The sequence below is a fragment of the Marmota marmota genome, unplaced genomic scaffold, assembly GCF_001458135.2.
Source record: "Marmota marmota marmota unplaced genomic scaffold, marMar, whole genome shotgun sequence".
Classification (NCBI taxonomy): Eukaryota; Metazoa; Chordata; class Mammalia; order Rodentia; family Sciuridae; genus Marmota; species Marmota marmota.
In genome coordinates, this window is record NW_026000037.1 from 55,533,897 (window position 1) to 55,555,591 (window position 21,695).

Consider the following 21,695-nt stretch of genomic DNA (forward strand, 5'->3'; position numbering starts at 1 on the left):
GGGGGGGGGGTGCAAGTGGGGGATGAAGTAGTTGTATTGTGCAGTTTGAATAGAGTTTGTGAAGAGTTTTCAACAATAACAGAACTTCCCTTCCAGGGATTTTTTCATTGAAATCTTTATTGAGATAATCGCAAATGCACATACTGTGGTAAGAACTGATATAGGGAGATCTCACATTCACTTCACCCAGTGACTCCTGATGATAACATTTTACAAAACTTTAGTTTGATGTCACAACCAGGATAGTGACACTGATACAATTTACTGATAGTATTCAGATTTCTGCAGTTGTTACTTGTATTTATGTGTGTGTGTGTGTGTGTGTGTGTGTGTTTGTGTGTGTATGTGAGAGAGAGAGAGAGAGAGAGAGAGAGAGAGAGAGAAAGGGGAGAGAGCGATTGATTTACCACTGTGCAATTTTGTCATGTATAGGATTTTATGTCCACATAATCCTACCAACCATCTGAAAAGTGCAGGAAATGTTACAGTTGGAAAGGACTAACAATTTCCAGCCATGTTACCTACTGAAAATCATAGACTGTTTTTTTTTAAGTGATTAGAACAGCAACACATACCCCATTAATAATAATAATAATAATAATAATAATAGTAATAGTAATAATAGTAATATTATTATTTTAATCTCCTTGCCCAGGTTGCAAATGTCTTTGAATGTTGAGGTCACTTCATGTTTTGTGTATTCCTCTCCCCAGAGCACTGCCTGGGGATTGCTTCAGTATGTTGTACAGAGACCTTCAATTCATATATAAAATACAAATACACATTGTTCAGTAGAATTGGAAAGTAGGGATGTTTTAGATGTTTTCTCTGCTTTTTAACCAAGACCAGTATTTTTCAAAGTTTGCATCCTTATTATATTTACTTTCAAATACAGCACATGAAAGTACTTTACAGATGTTTGATCTTTTGAAGGTAGTGTTGCTGCCTTTGATAAAAAAACGTAATTAAGTGGGCACTTCCTGGTGGAGGTAATCATCAAAGCTTCAAAGTGCACACTCTTTACAACTTGGTATGTGTAAGGTAGGTTCATCACCCGTCTGTTTCTCCATCTCTGTCTCTTTCTCTCTCCAACCATTCTGTTTTTCCTTTAATTTTTAAAAAATTGTTCTAATTAGTTATATATGACAGTAGAATTCTTTCCAACCATTCTGACAGACAATTTTTGTGAACTTATTTCTAGTAGGGCCAACATTAAAAAAAAAAAAAATCCATCTTTCTCAAATGGACCATGACAGAATGTGATAACATTCTGTCGCAACATAGGTTTTATTTGAATCTTTTCTTTTTCTTCCAGTACTGGGGATTGAACCCAGAGGCCCTCTATTACTGAACCAACCCCCAGCCCTTTTTATTTTGAGACAGGATCTCACTAAGATGCTGAGGCTGGCCTTGAACTTGCCATCGTCCTGCCTCAGCCTCCCTAGTTGCTGGGATGATAGGCATGTACCATTGCACTTGATTTTATTTGAAATCTAATATGCTGTTTGAGGGGAAAAAACAATGCTAGGATGCATTAAATTATTTGATAAGTAAACACACATAAAACATCTATATTTTCATATAATCAAGCATACCTAATAGGAAGAGTTATATACCCTTCTCTTCTTTTTTCCTCTCATTGGGGATTTGAGATCAACTTTTTCTCCCATGGTATGCAGTTTTCTAAGTCCTAGAAACTGAGTATTTGGTTTTCTGTACTGGATAATTTGGAAAGAGTACCTAGTGAGGCATGGCCGTGCCTGCACAGGTAATCTTGGACATTACAGGAACTTGGGGATTATAGAAATGGCATCTGGTATTGAATTGGTTGGTGTCTTACTTTCTGAAGTCCAGATGACACTGTGCAGATGTGATATTCAAGGGAGTTAAAACATATGGTTCCTTTGTGAAAGTTGTAAGGTACCTACCTATGGTTGTATTTTAGCTGAAATGTTCACTTATTCATCCTTCAAGTATTATCAAATGTCTGCTGCGTTACAGACTTGTAAGTAGAAACATCCTATGATATGGTAACTTCTTGCAAAGAATTCAGATGGTTTGATTTATTGTGCATATACACCAGGGGTCATTTAAATTTTAAAGGTCTTCAAACTTTGCCTTGAGTTCAATTCTCTTAAACTTGTTCATCTCTCCTGACATATGCACATACCTTTCCCCAAATCTCCAGAATTTGGGACTCAGCCTCACCAGTAAATCAGAATGGGGAGTTGATCATGGCATTGACCTTTCTGGAAAAAAAGTGTGCCCTGCTCTGCCTGGGGTTTACAAAGATGAAATGTTCAATCATTGTTAGACACTTTGCTTTTTAGAAGAAGAAAAAGGACCCTGCCCCTGTTCTTGCTGACATAGGCATTTTCTTAGGGTCAAAATCACCAGGTTGTTACAAGGATGATGATGACAAAGCCCCAAAGGGAATTTGAACACAGTGTCAAAGATAAGGGAATGGGGATGATGAGGAGGGTTGAGAAGAAGCCACCTTGTATGGGTAGAAGCAAACCATTGGAAGAGTTGATTTTTGGCTATTTATTTATTTATTTATTTATATACCAAACTAGTCATTACTTAATTTTTTCATTTTTTGCTGGCCTTCAAACCTTTTCACACCTCTCATTATACATTATGATGAGAAGGCAAATAACCAAACAGCAGGAAGTTTGTTAAGGAAATAGTTTCTGGGCTCTGCTATGCTCACTACCCATTAAATTTCATTTCCATTGCCACTGTAGCTACCACCTTCGCTCCATGATTATTGTTCATAGTGAAAATTTGGGGCTATTGGGAAAAGAATGTACTTCCTATCAGGAAGATAGGGATATAGGTAATGTGTCCCAGAAAAAGACTTTCATTAAAAAGAATTAAGAATACCTCATTTTAAGAATAATCCAGTTTCTAAAAGATTTATAAATTCTTCCCACCTTTGTTGTAAAGAGCCCAGTAAACAGGTATTACATTGCATTTTCTGTGTATACCTTTCCTGGTTTAAGCTCACACATTCATAATGTTCTTATTTTCATATTTAAATAAGTGTTTTCACTTTGCTTGAATAGGACCCAGTATATTATATCGTACTGTGTATTGCGGCCTCATTATACCATTAAATTAAAAAATTCTCTTTTGTCTAACGTTCTTTAATCTCATTGAGTACTAATAAAGAAGTCTCATGTAAAATTTACTCATGATCCATTTTGTACGTTTATCTGTTGTTGCTTTACAGCTGGGTCACCTTTTATATAACCTTAAATTAGTTCATGTTAGTAGAAAAAGTCCAGGTCAGCTACTGAAATGAGTATTTAGGGAAGCTTATTTCATGAATTTAGTCTAAAACGACTCTCAAGTTGTAAATGCTTTTTCCTCTCCACGGTTTTGTTAGAGATGTCATCGTACCTCAGGGGCCCCAGGCACTTTTCACCGAGTTTCCTTCCATGCTTCATTCACAAAAATGGCCAGAAATGAGGCTCACACTCTTGTTGACATGAGCATGTGCTTAGGATGAAAAGGCATAAACACTTCACACTTTCAACTTGTCAAGGGCATCGTGCCATCTGACGCCCTTCACTACCCCTTGTGAGAAAGCCATAAATAACCATAAAGCTGAGATGGGGGTTGAATACAGCACACTTTGATTATAGTGACACAAATGGCCACATTTATGACTAGGGGTGATCAAAAGTGCTCTTTCTGCAGGTGTAGTCAGGTGCTTGGTAAATGATTTCTTATAATAAAAATATAAGATGACTATTGATAACGTGTTAGAAAGAAGGCTGTGAGTCATTTAAAAATCATAGTTTGTTTTGTTTATGTTTCATTTATGTACTTAAATTTTTATCTGGTAGTCTTTTGATCTGTTGATTCTTATTAGAACTGGAAAATGGGGGCGGGGGCGGGTGTTAAATGTTCTGTTTATTTAGTTTTCTTTTGGAGATGGGGTCGCCCAGGCTGGTCTTGAGTTCAGAAGCTCAAGTGATCCTCTTGCCTCAGCCTCCTGAGTAGCTGGGACCAGGTATTCGCGACCACACCTAGCCTAAATGTTTTAAAAAGATTTCTTCTTTAGAGTTACTGTTGGGGGACTAAAGAAAAGAAAAACAGTTAAGTCTATATTGTAGTTACCCTGGTAAATGCTGAAAATGTACCCCCATAAAATCCTGCTGGCAGTTTATTGACATAATTGAGTAATGTTTAACTGGTGGCATTAAGAACTGCCATAGAAAGAATAACTTCTGACTTTCTCTCTTCATTTTCAGATTTGTAGCCAAACCATGTGCCATCGCCCTCAATATTCAGGCCAATGGACCACAAATTGCCCAGCCCAATGCCATTCTGGAAAAAGTCTTCACTGCGATTACAAAGGTATGAATGTCCCTTTCTTGGTGTGATTGCCACCACCACCTTCTCAGGCTGCAGTCAGACTCTGCTCTCTGGATTTTGAGACTCAGCTTTTGCCCTGCCTGGTACCTGAAGGTGGTTTCTCAGAGAGAACACAGATATTGTGAATGAACCCAAACAGTAGCCACTGAAAGAAGGCGGGTATGTTCTAGAGCAGCTTGTTAAAACTCCAAAGTTGTTTGTGACAAACAGTCTTGATTAGATAACACCCCGTCCAAGTCTGTGCCTCTTTCAGTTTCAGGAGATATAGAGCAATACAGATAAGGCCTGGGTGGGACTCCACAAAGGTAAAGAATAAGGATTTATGCCCATGAAGAAACAGGACCTGTTTGCTTAAAATGTCTGTGTATTCTGGGAGCTGTAATAATTAGATGAATGCATGATTAAAGAAGAAAAGAATTGCAAGGTGAAAGGTCAAGAGAGTTAGAAATGAAGATATAGAGAAATAAAAGAGACCAGATGCCCAATCAGGTAGGGGTTCCAGTCTCCCACTTAGGAGTAGGGAGAGGAAAGCAGGGGAGGGCAGAGGAGAGACTGCCTCCCCTGCTCCCCACCCCATCCTGAAGAACAGAGGGGAGAGGAGAAGGGAGAACCAGAAACCTTCAGCCCAGAGAGGGAAGCAAGTAAAGCAGTCACTGCAGCCATGTATCTATACTCTCTCTCTGCAGATCTTGCCCAAGTTGTCTCTTGCTCCTGCCTAAACAAGAGCAGAAGCATGACATTCTTTGAGAAGAATTGTGTGTTCGTATATTAGATGATTCATTTCCCCTTTTTCATTTTTCTGCAAAGCTTCATTATCCAGGCTTCTAAGATATCATCTGATAGTGTTAAGAAAAATTCTCCTCCTTTTTGGGTTTTTGTGAGGCTAACCATTAGTAGTGTCTGTTTTTTAACTTAGAACTCTATTTTTTGGAGGAAGGGGATTGAACTCAGGCGCACTCAACCACTGAGCCACATCCCCAGCCCTATTTTGTATTTTACTTAGAGACAGGGTCTCACTGAGTTGTTTAGTGCCTCTCCATTGCTGAGGCTGGTTTTGAACTTGTGATCCTCCTGTCTCAACCTCCCCAGCTGCTGGGATGTGCCACCAAGACCGGTTTATTTTACAACTCTTAATTCAAGTATCTACTCTTGTTTATCGTCTTCATTCCTACCAAAATTCTCTAAGGGTTTCCTCTCTATCTTGTAAACAATTGTATTTTTTCTTGGGAAAAATATATAAAAGCACCATCTATTTTTTTTTTTTTACGTCTCTGCAAGGAAGAAGAAAATAATGAATGGAACTTCCGAAAAAGCTCTTGGTAGCTTTGAGGGATAATTTTAGATTTCCATGTTCCAATCTCAAGGGACACATATTCTATGGTATTTAAAGGAAGAAAATATTTAGAAAAAAATACCTCATGTTTTCATTTAGTGTATTGATTTACTGCAGTAAGACATTTTCTCTCTCTTTGAACAAAACAGATGTGCAGGGAATTATTCAGGTTTTCTTTTCTTTTTTGGTGCTAGGAAATGAACCTAGGGCCTTATGCACACTCAGCATGTGCTGTCTCCTGATTTAGACCCCAGCCCCAAGGTGCATTTTTTATTGCTGTTAGAGCTCATAGGTATTTCCCTGTAAATGCATTAGGTATGCAGTATTCTAAATGAATAATAAAATTAGTTTTTTATACAAATTTTGTGCAGGACATCCTTTAGATGTCCTGCAGTGGACATTCTATCTCACTTGCCTTATGCTTATCATGGTTACTGGAGAAATTTCCCCTGTAAAGGTACTAGAAAGTTACTAGCTAGGTTGACTTCACTGGAGCTTATTTGCTTCTAGTTCATTTTAATGATCGTAGTCTCTTCGTTTCCAAGGTGATGCCTCTGGAAGTTTTTACATGATTAAAACAGAGGCCTTATGTTTTAAATATAAATGCAGTGAAAGTGTGAGCTGTTTTTCCTTGCATTCTTTGTGGTTCTTTGGTCTGATCTGTGATATTAAAACAGGTTGTCTGGGCTGTGGGTGTAGCTGAGTGGTAGAGCGCTTGCCTAGCACATGTGAGGCACTGGGTTCCTATCCCCAGCACTATAAAAAAATAAATAAATAAGAAGGTAAAAAAAATAATAATGAAAATAAAAACAGGTTGGCTGACTGCTGTAGGAAGAGCACAACTTGGAGAATTCTGGCACATTGTCTGCGAGTTTGAATGATTATCCAACGGCCTGACCGTGATCATGGTGCCAAGTGACCTTTGGTAGAAGGGCAGGGTTATCTTCCCCCAAGTTTGTAGGCATATAATCCCCCCGCAAACCCTTAAGTCTCCTATGTCCAGGAAGGGTCACACAGATTTGGGGGAACAGTGTGGAATGAAAATGTGGGACTCCTTGTTCAAAAAGCACAGAAAAGTACCATTAAAGTATAAAAATAGAAATTTGTTTTCTTTTTTTCACAATTTCTCATTCAGTCTATTGAGGTACTTTTGTTTGCTGTGTAATGTCATGCTGCCTAGTCAAGAGTGGCAAGTACAGTTCCTCCCAGGTGCCCAGAGGCCCCACTCTGTGACCTCGTGTGCTTTCTGGTCACAGCTGTTAGGTTTCCCTTTTCTCTAGGCACTTGCAATTTACTGATCTGTGGCCATAGGAGTGGGGAGCTTGAGGCAGGCCTCCACACTGTCCATGGACCCTCTGTCCCAACACACAGTGGACATGTGACCTCGACGAGCATTGCAATCTCCATGCCTCTTGCTCACCCCTACTGAGGTGGCTGCTCCTTGCCCCTCCTTCCATACTCCCTCTCCTCCCCTTGCCTTCACTCAGGCCTCTGCTGGGGAGCTGTCCTCCAGAGGTAGGAGTGGGGAGGTGGCGAGAGTGAGGGGAGGGGGAAGGGAGTGACCAGGAGCCCATGTGGGTGGTATGGTAGGCTGTATAGAAGGCTCCAAACACCTGGCACATACTCCATTACTCCAGTAGACTTCCCTTGCAAAATAGAGATCTCATGATAAAATTATGAAGAATTTCAACATGGCAGCCATGGAGCGTTAAACCACAAGTTGAGCCCTTCTGAATGTGGGGCATGGGCCCTGTGGAATTGTACTGGTCTACATAGCTCTAATCTGTGACGATACCTGATAAATTTGAAGCTCTTACATCTTCCTGCAGCTAGTCTGTCTTGTCTCTCTCTTTTTTGGTGCTGGGAATCCAACCCAGGTCTCATTCATAGTAAACAAGTTTTCTATCACTGAGCCTCCTTTTGAGATAAAATCAGTCAGTCTTATTGTCTATATCTTTCTCCTCCTCTCTAACCCCCAAATCTAAGGTGTTCTAAACATCTTAGAGATCCTGGCCCTCTTATAAAATAGTTAGCAGCTTTGATGTTTGAGTCAGTCAGAACTGGGTTTGTATATTGGAATATCAGCTCCTGCTTCCTAGTGTTGTGGCCATCTGCATGTTTCTCAATCTCTCTAGGTTGCAGATATCTCATTGATAAAAATCTTTGAATAACTTCCCCCCCAGGCTTTCATGATGACTAAATAAAATAATGCAGGTAAGTCATTCATTACATGACATAGCATCTGCCTGGGACAGTGTTTTCACACTTTCATTTGCATAGAATCGCCTGAGGAGTGAAAATGCAGGTTGCTCTGTTATATTTAGAGAGATTTTTGAATCTCTAGTCTTGGGATAGCACCAAAGGACCACAGCTATGGTTGTCAGTTTCATTCGAATAAACAGAATGATTACTTCTCTTTTGAGAATATGTTGAGCATGTGCTTTTAGCTGTGGTATCCAGAGTTGTCTGTGTATGTATGTTTTTAACATTTGGGGGTTTGCACATATTGTTTGCACAAATCTACTAAATTAATGACCTCACTTTTCTAATCAAATTTGTTCTAAGGCTATGGGGTTAAGAATATATGTCAGCTATAAAGCCAGGTTTCATGATTAAGTGAGATCATATCATAATCCACTTGTGCCATGTTTAGACTGTGTTTAAAAACTGTAGGCAAATTCCTTATCCCAGCCCTTGAGGAGACTATTAAATAATTAATTTTATCTGACCAAAAGATCACTGGGAAGGCTTGTGAGTTTTGAATATATTTAAACTACAAAACTAAGAGAGAAAGAAATGTAAAGGGAGCTGGGATTGTGGCTTAGTGGTAGAGCACTTGCCTAGCATGTGTGAGGCACTGGGGTTGATTCTCAGCATCACATATAAATAAATAAAATAAAGGTCCATTGACATCTAAAAAATATTTAAAAAAAAGAAATGTAAGTGTTGGTGACAGAACAGAAGGTTAACATTATATGTCCTCACAACATAGACATGATACAAGTGACTATGGAGGGGAGAGGGAAGGCAGGTGAGGTTGAGTGAATTCACTGGTTGCAAAATGTCTCATGCGGGAGTCGGCTTATCAGTCAAAGCTCCCAAATCAAATAGAAGTATAAATATGTTTAGTAGCAAAGAGTAAACTCTAAGAAAGATAATACTATTGACTAGTATTGGGTATTGGAGGAGAAAGGGAAGAAGAAGAAATAATGCTGGCTTTAGTTATTGCTCACATGGATTTATTACAGATGGAAAAGAAATAAAGAGACATGTAATTATACAGTTAACCACCAAAAAAAAAAAAATTGCACACCAAAGGAAAGAAAAATAAAGCAAACTACATAGTAAAATATTTTTTTTAATTGTGAAAACAGAAAGCAGAACATAATGAAAGTAGAGAACTATAAAAAAAAACTTTATCAGTCACATCAGTGCATACAAATGGGTTTGGTTCATCTAGTAAAAAAATCATTCAGGGTTAGGTTACTGATATGGGTTGAATTATGCTCTGCCCCTCAATTTCATACGTTGAAGTCCTAACTTCCTGTACCTTAGAATGGAACCTTATTTGGAGAAAGGATATTTACAAAGATAATTAAGTTACAGTGGGGTTAATAGGGTGGGTCTTAATCCAGTATAACTGGTGTCCTTATTAACAAAAAAAAAAAAAAAAGGAAATTTGAACAGAGACAGGCAGGAGGGGGATGATTGAAGACACACAGGGAGAAGATAGCAATCTGCTTGCCCAGGAGAGAGACCTTGAACAGATTCTTCCCTTGTGGCCTCAGCAGGAACAAACCCAGCAGGCACCTTGATCTTGGACTTCTAACCTCTGCAACCCCAAGACAATAAATTTCTATCATCTATGCGACTGAGTTTTTGGTACTGCACCTTGTTATGGCAGCATTTGCCAACTAGTAGAGTTACAAACAAAGTATGTAACTTTGAGATGCCTTAAGGCAAAGAAATTTAAAATGTTAAAAATAAAAGTGAAGGGGCTGGGGATGTGGCTCAAGCTGTAGCGCGCTTGCCTGCCATGCGTGCGGCCAGGGTTCGATCCTCAGCACCACATACAAACAAAGATGTTGTGTCCGCCAAAAACTAAAAAATAAATATTAAAAAATTAAAATAAATAAATAAATAAATAAATAAAAGTGAGGTGATTATGTCCAGGCAAATGTAAATAATAAAGGAAGTAGGGTTTCTAAAAGCATTAAATGAAATAAAGAGTTGTCTTTTTATTGCCAGAGGATACAATTCATAATGAAAATAGAAGAGTTACAAATATTTTATATGCATTAAATAGTATACCTATATTTTCATAAAAAGGGATTATAGAAGAAACAAATACAATACTAAGAAATTTTAATTTACCTCTGGGTCATGATAGATAGATCCTGTGAACAAAATATAAAATAAAATATAGAAGTTCCTTTGAGTATAATAAATAAAGAAGATCTAGGGGTAAATTTAGAATTTTGTGTCCTGAATATAGAGACTATACTTTCTTTTCAAGTGCCTACCAAATACTTCTCAAAATTGTGTGTTATGTTACAAGTCTATAATAAAGTTTAAAAATTAGTTGTAAATTAATAGTATTAGAATTATAAAACAGAAAAAATAAAAAGGTGACTTGCTTCTAGGAATATCTCAATGCTATATCTGAGTGCAGCACAATTCACAATAGCTAAACTGTGGAGCCAACCTAGTTCTCCTTCAGTAGATGAATGGATAAAGAAAATGTGGTATATATACACAATGGAATATTATTCAGCATCAAAAGAGAATAAAATCATGGCATTTGCAGGTAAAAGGATGGTGCTGAAGAATAATATAATGCTAAGTGAAGTTAGCCAATCCCCAAAAACCTAAGCGAATAATTTCTCTGATATAAGGACGCTGATCCATAATATGCTGCAGGTGGTGGGTGGGTGGGAGGATTAAATAAACATTAGACAGGGCAAAGGGGAAAAGGGGAGGGATGGGAAGGGAGGGCGTATAGGGGGAGGAAAGATGGTGGAATGCAATGGTCATCATTCCCCTAAGTATATCTATGAAGACACAAAGGATGTGACTCTACTTTGTGTACATCCAGAGATATGAAAAATTGTGCTCTATATGTGTAATATGAATTGTAATGCATTCTGTTGTCATATATGACTAATTAAAAATTTTAAAAACCCTTTATTTTACTTTATTTTTTATTTTTATGTGGTGCTGAGAATCAAACTCAATGTCTCACACATGCTCAGCAAGTATTCTACCACTGAGCTACAAGCCCAGCTCCTCTGAGTGCTATCTTAATCAACTCTTGATTAAAAACAAAATTCCAGAATATTTCATAAACAAATAATGAAAGCAGTACTTATTTGTACCATGCCAAACAGTGCTCAGCTGAAAACTCGTGAATATATAAAAAAATTGCCACTTTAAACATTAGAAAAAGAACAATAAAATAAATGGAGATAAGCAAAAGGCAGAGACAATACAAATAAAAGCCAAAATTAATGAGTTAGCAAAACAATAGAATTAAGAAATTTTGATCTGAAAGCACTTCACTGGTTTAGTTTTTTTAATAGAAAATCAGTCCCATAAAGAAAAAAGACTAAGCAAGTACAAATAGTGATATAATAATTGATAACCAACAGAAGCAGAGAAAAATTGAGGGACAAACAAAATGGGAAAAAATTGAAAAAAAAAAGAAATTATTCTCACATTAAAAATAAGATATAAGGAGCTGGGGTGGGGGAGTTTGCTGGGAGTGGCCTTGCCCTTCACCCTGCTTACTGTACCCTTTCATCTGCATGTTCCATGTCAGACATTGGCCTCACAGTCCATCAACTGATTTACTTAAACCAAGAATAAAAATTCTTTTCAGACGAAATAATTATTCTAGAAAAATCATAAATTTCTCTGTGTACTTAAAAAACAAAACTGCAAAAACGTAGCCAGCTCAGATGATCTAACAAAAAAATAATTCTCGTTTTTATTCTTTTTTTCTCATTCTCACAAAACAGGTATTGAACATATGGGCATTTTTTTTTATTGCTCAGATGATTAGCATTGCTAAGATGGGTTAATGCCTAAATTCACACCCTAATGTATCAGAAATTATATTTGCCCTTTCCCTTTTTTGAATTGTATATATTAAAGGTATGCAATATGCATATCAAAATATGTTCCTATACAACACATATTTATTTGATATACATGGTGAAATGGTTACTGTGGTCAAGCAAACTAACATATCTGTCTTGCAAAAGAATTCTAACATCTTCAAAGCTGTTTAATTCTCTTAAATTCTATCATAGCACAGAAAATTTGAAAAGTCATCCAAGTCTCTTTTGATGTGGCAATAAAACATTCATATCAAAGCCTGACAAAATTCTCAGCAGCCCTCCCCATCCCTGCCAAAATAATAGACACCAATCTTACTCACTAATATTGATGAACATTTTAAAATAAAAGATTAGCAAACAGAATCTAGTTTTCAGTAAGGAAAGCCAAATGATGGTATCACATTAAAAGAATTATTTGCCATCACCAAATAGAGTTTGTTCTAGGACTGCAAGGCCTTCCCTGTATTGGATATTTTAAAAATAACCTATGTAATTCACCGTATTAGTACATCTAAGGTGGGCTGGATTGAAGGTAAATTGTTATAGTGCTTGTCTTGGGTTTGGTCCCCAGCACAGTAAACAAACAAACATCTGAGGAGAAAAAACAAAATACATGATGCTGCATGATTACTGAGTCCTAACATCTTTTTGATTAAAATAAAATTATGTGACTAGGGACAGGTGCTTTACATGTAAATATATTTGTATCTCAGTCCCCATTCTGGCCTCTTGCTTAACAGAAAACTAAAGGTATTTCCACTAAAGTCCAGAACAGATAGGAGTGCCTCTTATAACTATTGTTCTGGGTTGTGCCACATTTTACATTGAACTAGCACATAGGTAAGAGAAAGAAAAATGTTCCTGAAAATTAGGAAGAAGGAGGCAAAACTGTTGCTATTTGAAGATGTATTCATTGAGTTCCACTATAAACTAGGTCTTGATGAAAAAAGATACTGAAATGTTTCTTTGAATATGGATCTTATATTCCAGTAATGGACTATTATGTGATTGTATCCAATTGAAAAGTATCACAAAAATATGAAATTTTAATACAAAATCAGTAACCAAAATCCAGTAGCTCTCATATACATGCAAACAAGAAACTGTTAAAAGGTTATAAAAAAGCAACTTATTTACAATAGAAACAAGCAAAAAAAAAAATCCACAGGAATAAAGAACAAAGTATGTGTAAGACTTGTATGAGGAAAGTTTTCAAACATTCCTGATGGACACAAAAAACAAATTGAATGATAATGTTATTTCACCCTATGTTAATTTAAGAAATTGGTATGATCTTATTTAAAATACAAACAAGTTTGTTTGTTTGACCACTTGTTCATTTTGAAAATAGACAAGTTAATTCTAAAACTCACACAGAAAAATAAACAAAGACTTCTGAGAAAACTGACTGCATATGACTGGCACATAGACAGTGAAGGAGTAGATTGGTTACTCTGTGGGGAAAAGAGGAGTGATGATATTGGGATTTAGGGTGGACATTTGGAAAGAAATAAAGTTAGTTTTATAACTCACACTGAATGGCAGCCTATCTTCTAAATGCAGTAAAAATGCCAATGCATCAAATCCTTGAGTGTATTAGATGAAAACGTGGGAGAGTTTTAATAACATTTGGAATTTAGAAACTATTGCATTTAGCAACCATCTACAAATAAAAAAACAAGCAAACAGCACATCAGCAAATTTTAAAACACAAATGACATAATGGTTAAAAAAAAAACATGCAACTTACAGTACAGAAAAGAGTGCAACCACCCTAATAAATGAAGAAATCCTACAAATCAATGAAGAAAATCCCAACAGATTAAAAAAAAATTAAGCAATAAGACATGACCATACTCTTTGGGAAAAAGTGAAATGCAGGTGATTTTTAAAACGTATGTAAAGATGCTTATCTCATAAAGGGAGGAAAATCAAAGATATACCAAGATACTATTTTTAATATATCAGGCTGAAAAAATAAAGAAGCTTGACATCTTGTTCTCTTAAAGAGACTTAGGAAATGGATACTCCTGCTTGTGAGAGTATAAGTTGATAAAATCTCCAGTGAGTGTACTTTCTTAATAGGGAAATAAGATACCAAAACACAGATGCATTTGATCAACAACTTTCACTTTGAGGAAGAGATCCCACAGATAAACCTGTACAAAATGACTCATGGCAAAGCTTATTTACCTTAGCATTGTTTGTAGCAGAAGTTTGGATGCTACTTAAATGTCTGTTCACAGCAGAATGGGTAAGTAAATTATAGTACATCTCTACCATTCTACAAAAGAATAAGAGCATTTCTGTACACTGATATGGAAATATTTGTAAAGTGGAAAACACGAAGTCTAGAACAAAGTCCACAGTGTGACCATTTGTGTGACCAGGCGCATTCAATTTTGCTTTTACTTATGTAAAATAACTGGAAAGAAACTGATTTAATAACTATGGTTGCCTTTTAAAGAAGGGAAAGGAGAGATTTGAAGAACAGGAACAAAGGTAAAACTTTGGACGATTTAAAATTTGTGAGCCATAGGAATATTGTTTCTATTAATAAATTAGAAAATAAATTGAAATTTAAAATTAGTTTATTTAGGGAAATGTTATAGCCAAGGTGTGTTGTAGGCATTTTTGTTTTTGTTTTTCTTTTCCCTTCAATATTTTTTATTAGGGGAGACATGAGAATGTGGGTGGTGTCATTACTATGAGAAAGGGCTCAGGCGTATGCCAGTGGAAAGTTGGCAAATAACATTTATAGGCACAGGTCAGCATATTTTGTACCCTGAGTCCACTAGGTGTGTTTTCTGGGTGTCTTGACTACTTTAATCAGCTCACGTGGCCACAACAGAATACCACAGACTAGATGGCTTAAGCAACATTTATTTATTCCTCACAGCTCTGGAGAGTGGAGGTCTAAGCTCTGGGTGCCAGCATGGTCCAGTTCTTGATGAAAGCCCACTTCCTCATATAGCAAGAGTTGGGAGGCCAGGGGAGGAGGGGGAGGGAGGGACAGAGACAGAGAGAGCACATGTATGTGGGTAAGCACTCTGGTGTCTTTTCTTTTAAGTGTACTAATCGTTCAAAGGCTCCACTTCTTAATACAATCACGTTGGAGATTAGGGTTTCAATAGGTTAACTTTGTGGGGTAAACAAACCCCTTGAGTTGCTTGAGATGCTTTTAGAAAGATGTTATGTGTTTTGAACATAAAGGAGTGCTGTATTTTGTCAAATGCTTTTTCTATGTCTATTGAGATGATCATATGATTTTAACACCATACTACAGGAACACAGCCACATCAATGTTTATAGCAGCACAGTTCACAATAGCTAAACTGTGAAGCCAATCTAGATGCACCTCAATAGATGAATGGTTAAAAAAAATGTGGCATATATATACACAATGGAATATTACTCAGCAATAAAAGAGAATAAAATCATGATATTTGCAGGTAAATGGATGGAGTTAGAGAAGATAATGCTAAGTGAAGTTAGCCAATCCCCCAAAAAACAAATGCTGAATGTTTTCTTTAACATAAGGAGGCTGATTCATAGTGGGATAGGGAGCAGAAGCATGGGAGGAATAGATGAACTCTAGATGGGGCAGAGGTGGAATGTGATGATCATTACTATCCAAAGTACATGTATGAAGACACAAATTGGTGTGAATATACTATGTATACAACCAGAGATATGAAAAATTGTGCTCTATATATGTAATAAGAGTTGTAATGCATTCTGCTGTCATATATAAGTAAAAAATAAGTAAAAGTTTTAAAAAATGCCAACCATGAGAAAAAAAAGGTGTTATGTGTATATTACACACATAAAACTTGAGGGATGGCCATCCTGCCTCCCCCTGCCCTTTTTTTTTTTTTTTTTTTTTGGTACTGGGGAATAAACTCAGGGACACTCAACCACTGAGCCACCTCTCCAGCCGTATTTTGTATTTTATTTAGAGACAAGGTCTCACGAGTTGTTTAGCACCTCTCCATTGCTGAGGCTGGTTTTGAACTTGCGATTCTCCTGTCTCAGCCTTCCAAGCTGCTGGGATTACAGGCGTCCTCCACTACACCTGGCTCCTCCTCCCCTTTTGATTATTTTCTCTGACCGTGAATATCAAAACAAAAATAGAATAGAGAAATAGAACTCACTTGGCCTTCTTTTGTTGAATAGCAGGGCACACTCACGTGATTGTTGGCAGGATGTTCTCTAACATTGAAGAGAGATGAGAAAGAAGAAAAAACTAATTTTACAAACATTTTCACATTTAGTTCTTATCATAATCACATTCAGGTTGATAAGCTGCTATTATTATTATTATTATTATTATTATTATTATTATTATTATTAATTATTATTAACAGTGCCGGGGATTGAATCCAGGGACTTGTGCATGATAGGCAAGTGTTCTACCACTGAGCTACAGCCCCTGTCCTCAACCCTTACTTCTATAGATGAGGAAACAGAAGCTCAGAGAAGTGAATGCAGTTGAGGAATTGAACCTATATATCTGTCATTTCAGGGCCAGCTCTGTCCTCTCCACCTATTTTACTTCTTCAGGTAATGCATAGTATTAGAAAAAGACTTGATGTGGGATTCGTGGTCAAAAGGAATGACCAAGAAAATGAGTAGAAGAGGAATGTGTGAAGAATTGGGAAGGAGTGGGGAGGGAGAACATGTTTGATAGTAGAAATGGGACAGTAGGCATTTGGGGATTTTTTTTCCCGTGCTTTTTGTTTGTCCTACATTATCCAGATATGCAATAGGTATGCACAACTTTCCCCCCAGCCCCCAAGAAAGTGAAATATTCAAATGGTGCCTCTTGGCAAGTTCTGCACTGGACTCCCTTTCCTTGAAGGCTGATGGAGCGGACTCAGCCGATTGGCTGTTCATCCAGTCTGAGATGCCTCTAACAAAGTGCATTGCTGATAAGGAGAAGTGCAAGCATCAGAACAAGATTCATATTTTCCCATCTTATTTCATAATGAGTAGCCTTGTGGTTATTTCTGTTCATTCTGCTAATGGAAGGCCTAGATGCTCAGTGGTAAATACAGAAATCTCAGTAGCAGGTATAAACAGGGAAACAATCAAAAACCCAAACATGCACAAGGTCAGATCTGTTTTAAGGTGAAAGTGAAAGTGTATTGAAAATAATTTTTCTGGCAACTTGTTTTATAGCATCCTGATGAGAAGAGACTGGAGGGCCTCTCCAAGCAACTGGACTGGGATGTGCGAAGCATTCAGCGCTGGTTTCGACAGCGGCGCAATCAGGAGAAGCCCAGCACCCTGACGAGATTCTGTGAAAGCATGTGAGTAGCTTTTTTTTTTTTTTTTTTCTTGAAAGAGAAACCTGCCTCTGTCTTCATGCTATCCCACAGGTAAAGAATAACAGATACATGCAGGATCCAGCAGCCCTTAGAAAGCATGTCATCTGGTGGAAAGTAGTTCAGGAAAAATGGGGGACACTTGCTTGTAAGATTTGAGATTTCTGCTTTGAACACAGTAAATAAGTTCACTTCCTAATGGAGTTCCTGCAAAATAATTTAGATTGCAAGGGCCTACCATGGTATTTTAAACCAGACATCTTTAAAATATTGTATTACAAGTCATTACTTTTATGGAAGCTGAGAGTTTGAATTTTAAAAAAGGGATTTGGTCAAGGCATGTTTCCACTGATAAAAACTGAGATATTAGAATATATTATCAGAGGGTTATAACAATGTCCTACATTGCTGAAGATTTAAGAAATGGCTATGTTCTGTTCCTGGGTGAGTTTAATGAAGCATTGCTTGAAGGTAGGGGACGGAATGAGAATCTCATCCATTTCTGAAATGTGAACTTCATGGTGTATAAATTATGTGTCAGTAGAGCTGTTAGAAATAATAAGACCACATAGAACTCTTCTAGCATAGTGATATCTTCAAATGGTGATATTCAGTAATCAGAGGAAGAAATACTGAAGCATTGAGCACATCCCCAATAAAGGGAAACTGCCTTGGAAGCCAGCACCCCATTTGGTCTTCACCTTTTAGAATATGACTATTCCTTTGTCCAATAATTCTTTCTTTAGGGAGCTTTTTCCTGATACCTGTTCATTTAACAATAGAGCTGTCAGTATAAGAATCTTAATTTTAGACCCTTTCCATTTGGGGTGAGAGTTGCATTTTTAGGTTGAGAGCATAAAAAGTATTTTAGCAACTGCAATCTAAGATCTAGAGGGAAACTTAACATTATAGGAGAATTATTGAGAATCAGAATTCCTAAGCCTGGGTAAATACGTAGATCCTAAATAGGATATTTAGAGGTCAGAATATTTATAAAATATAGAAAAACAACCAAGCTGATACAATCTGCAAAACCCTTCCTATAATTAAACTGAGCAGTAATTTATGGAAGGATTTATTGCATCTGGGCTCATGATCAAAAGCTGGATTTGCTTCCTGACCTGGTCCTGCTGCGTATGTCAAAGGCCTGGGCTCCCTCACTGAGCCATGGGTCTGAGGAGCAGTGAAGTTAGGCCTTGGTGTATACCCACATGCTCAAAGTCATGGGCCCTCTTCTCGTCCTCCAAATAACTTCTTCGGTAACTTAGTTCTACCCCTTATATGCTGTCTTTATAGCAAGTTTTTTTTTTTTTAATTCCAAATATGAGTGTACATAGGCACCAGTCATCTGGGGATCTTGTTAGATTCTGATTTACTTGGTCTGGAATGGCAGCTGAGATTCTGAATTTATAACCAGTTTGCAGTTGATGCTGATGATGCTGGTCCAGTGGACCACATTTGAATAGGAAAGGCCAACAGTGGTCTCATGTCTGTGTCTCTTTCCTGACTGTAACTGTTCCTGACCGATGTATCCCAATCAAAAGGACAGTCATAGTCACATTCAATTAAAAATATTTCAAAATGATTGCTGGAGGCATGGTAATGTGGAGGCACAATGGTAGGGAGGAGGCAGTATATAAAGTGCACACTGTGATCTCTTCCCCCGAGAAATTTATTATCTCTGTGTCAAAAAGATAAGCCAAAAATCTTATGAGTTGATGATAGATATTTAAAAATAATTATATATGGGACCAGGGCAATAGCTCAGTGGTAGAGCACCTGCCTCACTTGTGTGAGGCACTGGGTTCAATCCTAAACACCACATAAAAATAAATAAAGAGATTATGTCCATCTACAACTAAAAAAATTAAAAATCAACAATAATTTTATATGTGTGTTAAGTGATTGGTATCAACATTCAATAATGAAGATTAAAAAAAAAAGTACTATGGTTTGGAGACATGTGGGGGTTGCTGGGATTACTTGGTCAACGCCAGTGGCCTTTGATTGCTGTGTTGCATGAGATGGTATTGATGAGCTCTTCTTCTGTCATTCTCTTTTTCTTTGGCTTCTGGGTTGCCAGTAGGTTCTTCTCTTTCCAAGGACTCTTGTTTGAATTAGTCTGTTTTTCTCCTGTGATCTTTGATTTGCTGCTTCTCTAGATTCAGCCTCTCTTGAGCTTCTTACTCTACCTTCTATTCTCTGTGTAGAAATTATTTACTATAACCATCTTCTTCTAGAGCCACGTGTTCAAGGAAGATATTTCTTCTAAGGCATCATTCTGCAACTCTGATATATTTCTATTCTTCTTGCATTGTCTGTATGCCTGTGTTTCATAACAAACAGGCTAGAAACTGAAATCAATGTGCCACCGGGTTCCATTAATTCTTTGTAAATCCACCACTATAGCACAGATCCTGATAGCTCCCATAGGTTTCCTTATTATCCCTCAAACTCATAGGCATTTGTTTGCTACCCTCCACCCATAGTGTCCTAAAATACTACTATCCCCATGTTCTGCTGCTTTAAAAACTTGATGATTATCTTATAACTCTAGGATAAATATTAGGTTCCTTAGCTGATAATCAGATTCTGGTCTTTGTATGTTTGATGTTAATCACTCCAGTGACCTCTTCTTCCAGAGAAGGCTGTGTTTTCACTATACGTGGTGCGTTCACTCCTGCCTCAGTTTGCAGTGTTCCTAGCATAGAGCACCCACTTCCTCTGCCCCACCCATTTATCCCCTACCCATTTCTCAATTGTCAGGCCCTTTCTGAAGGGTGGCCTGACTGCTGGGTCTAGAGCATTCCATTTTAGAGTTTATGTGGATTAAAAGAACTATTATAAGTAATAGTTCTCCTGACTCCTGTGAGCACTTATTGCAAGTAATGCTTTAATATTGAATCATATGCAATTATGTGATTACTTAACTGTTCTTAACCTGGCTATCATTGCTACCAGTTTTATCATAAGTGTTCACTGAAGAGCACGATGGCCATGCCTCGTTCCTCCTCCTTTTTTCTTCGCCTTTCCCATCACACACACACTTTACTGAATACATATTTACTAAATGACTGAATGTTAGAATGGAATTGTTCTGGACGGAGTTGCCGATCTCAGTTGCCACTTGGTCTCAACACTGAACAGTGCCAATACACTGACTTAGCATAAAATTTTTATAGGCCAATTTCCTGACTATGAAAAGCTCTTTGGCAATTTAAAAGAAGAAATTCAAAGGAAAGAGCTGGGTGTGGTGCTGTGTAGTCCTGGTGATTCAGGAAGCTGAGATGAGAGGATCACTTGAACACATGAGTTCAAGACCAACCTGGGTAACGGCAAGACCCTGTCTCAAAAACAAATACCAGAGCAAACAAACAAACAAACAAATTCAGAGTAAAGAATTGGATTGCAAAGGAGAATATTTAGAAAAATACCATAAGGGACAAAATAGAATTACATCAGTCTGTGTAGGCACATGTATGTGACGTAGTCATTTGTCTATAAAAATAATCTAGAATGGTTGTTCTTAACCAGGAAAGTATTTCATAATCAGTGAATTTTTCAAAATTCACATGCAAGTTCCACCCCAGGGCGTCTGATTCAGTAAGGTGTTACAGATGAGGGTCTGGACATGTTTGGATTTTTTTGTTTACTTATTTGTTTGTCTGTCTAAATAAATGTTCCAAGTGCATCTGTCACATATTTCTGGTTAAAAAGAGAGATGCCTGCTATTTAGAAATACTAAAAATCAAACTAGAAAGCAGAAAATTTAGGGATTATAACTACAGTACCAAACTATAAAGAGTCCCTTCAAGGAAATTGTGTTTCATCGCTCATCAGTGTATAATAGCACCCGTAGGCATGCCAGACAGTGCTGGTATGCATCTGCCAACATGCCCAGCGCTGGGCACACCCATCTAATGAAGAGCAACATTTGGTGAGTAATGCACAGAAACATGGCTGTGATTTCTTTCCCTCTCACTTGATGTCAGTCATTCAAAGTTGTGTCACTTTTGATGACTCTTTCTTCCAGCAGCATTTAAATCCTTATTGGCAACTGCAATAGAGATTTTCAAGAGAGAGTGAAGTATTTATGACAATGAGATGTCATGTGAGACATTTTTGGAGAAAGTGTTTCTGATAGAAGCCAGTGCTGGTTGGGATCATGCCGCAGCTTTGCCATACTTCTCCAACAGCTGCATCAGAGCTCTAGGTTTTGTTATTCAGGACCATATAAAATAAGCTGTATCTGAAATATATATATATCTACAGGATGAAGCAGGAAGAGGCAGAGATGTTAGAATGAATGGTTTCCTTGACTCATTGTTTTTGACTATCATGTAGCATGTATAATAGCACATGTCAGGGAGTAAATATTATATATGGCTTTCACTTAAACAGTCTCCAGGTGCCTGGAAGTATGACTCCCCATATGATAACCTTAAAGTATAGGGTAAGGAATATTCACATGTCACAGATTAGCACTGATTTATGTGAACTGAAGTTTTCTCCATATGGTACAGAAGTGAT

At 37.4% G+C, this 21,695-nt stretch overlaps 1 protein-coding gene across 2 annotated transcripts in view; it reads left to right on the top strand.

Moving 5' to 3' along the window:
- The window catches only part of Cers6 (ceramide synthase 6), a 294,570-nt gene that overhangs the window by 89,876 nt on the left and 182,999 nt on the right, over positions 1–21,695 (top strand). For both annotated transcript variants that reach the window (XM_048812423.1, XM_048812424.1), the window contains exons 2-3: positions 4,263–4,368; positions 17,020–17,150. In XM_048812423.1, the coding sequence (XP_048668380.1) occupies positions 4,263–4,368; positions 17,020–17,150 (237 nt within the window). The remainder of the gene's footprint in view (positions 1–4,262; positions 4,369–17,019; positions 17,151–21,695) is intronic.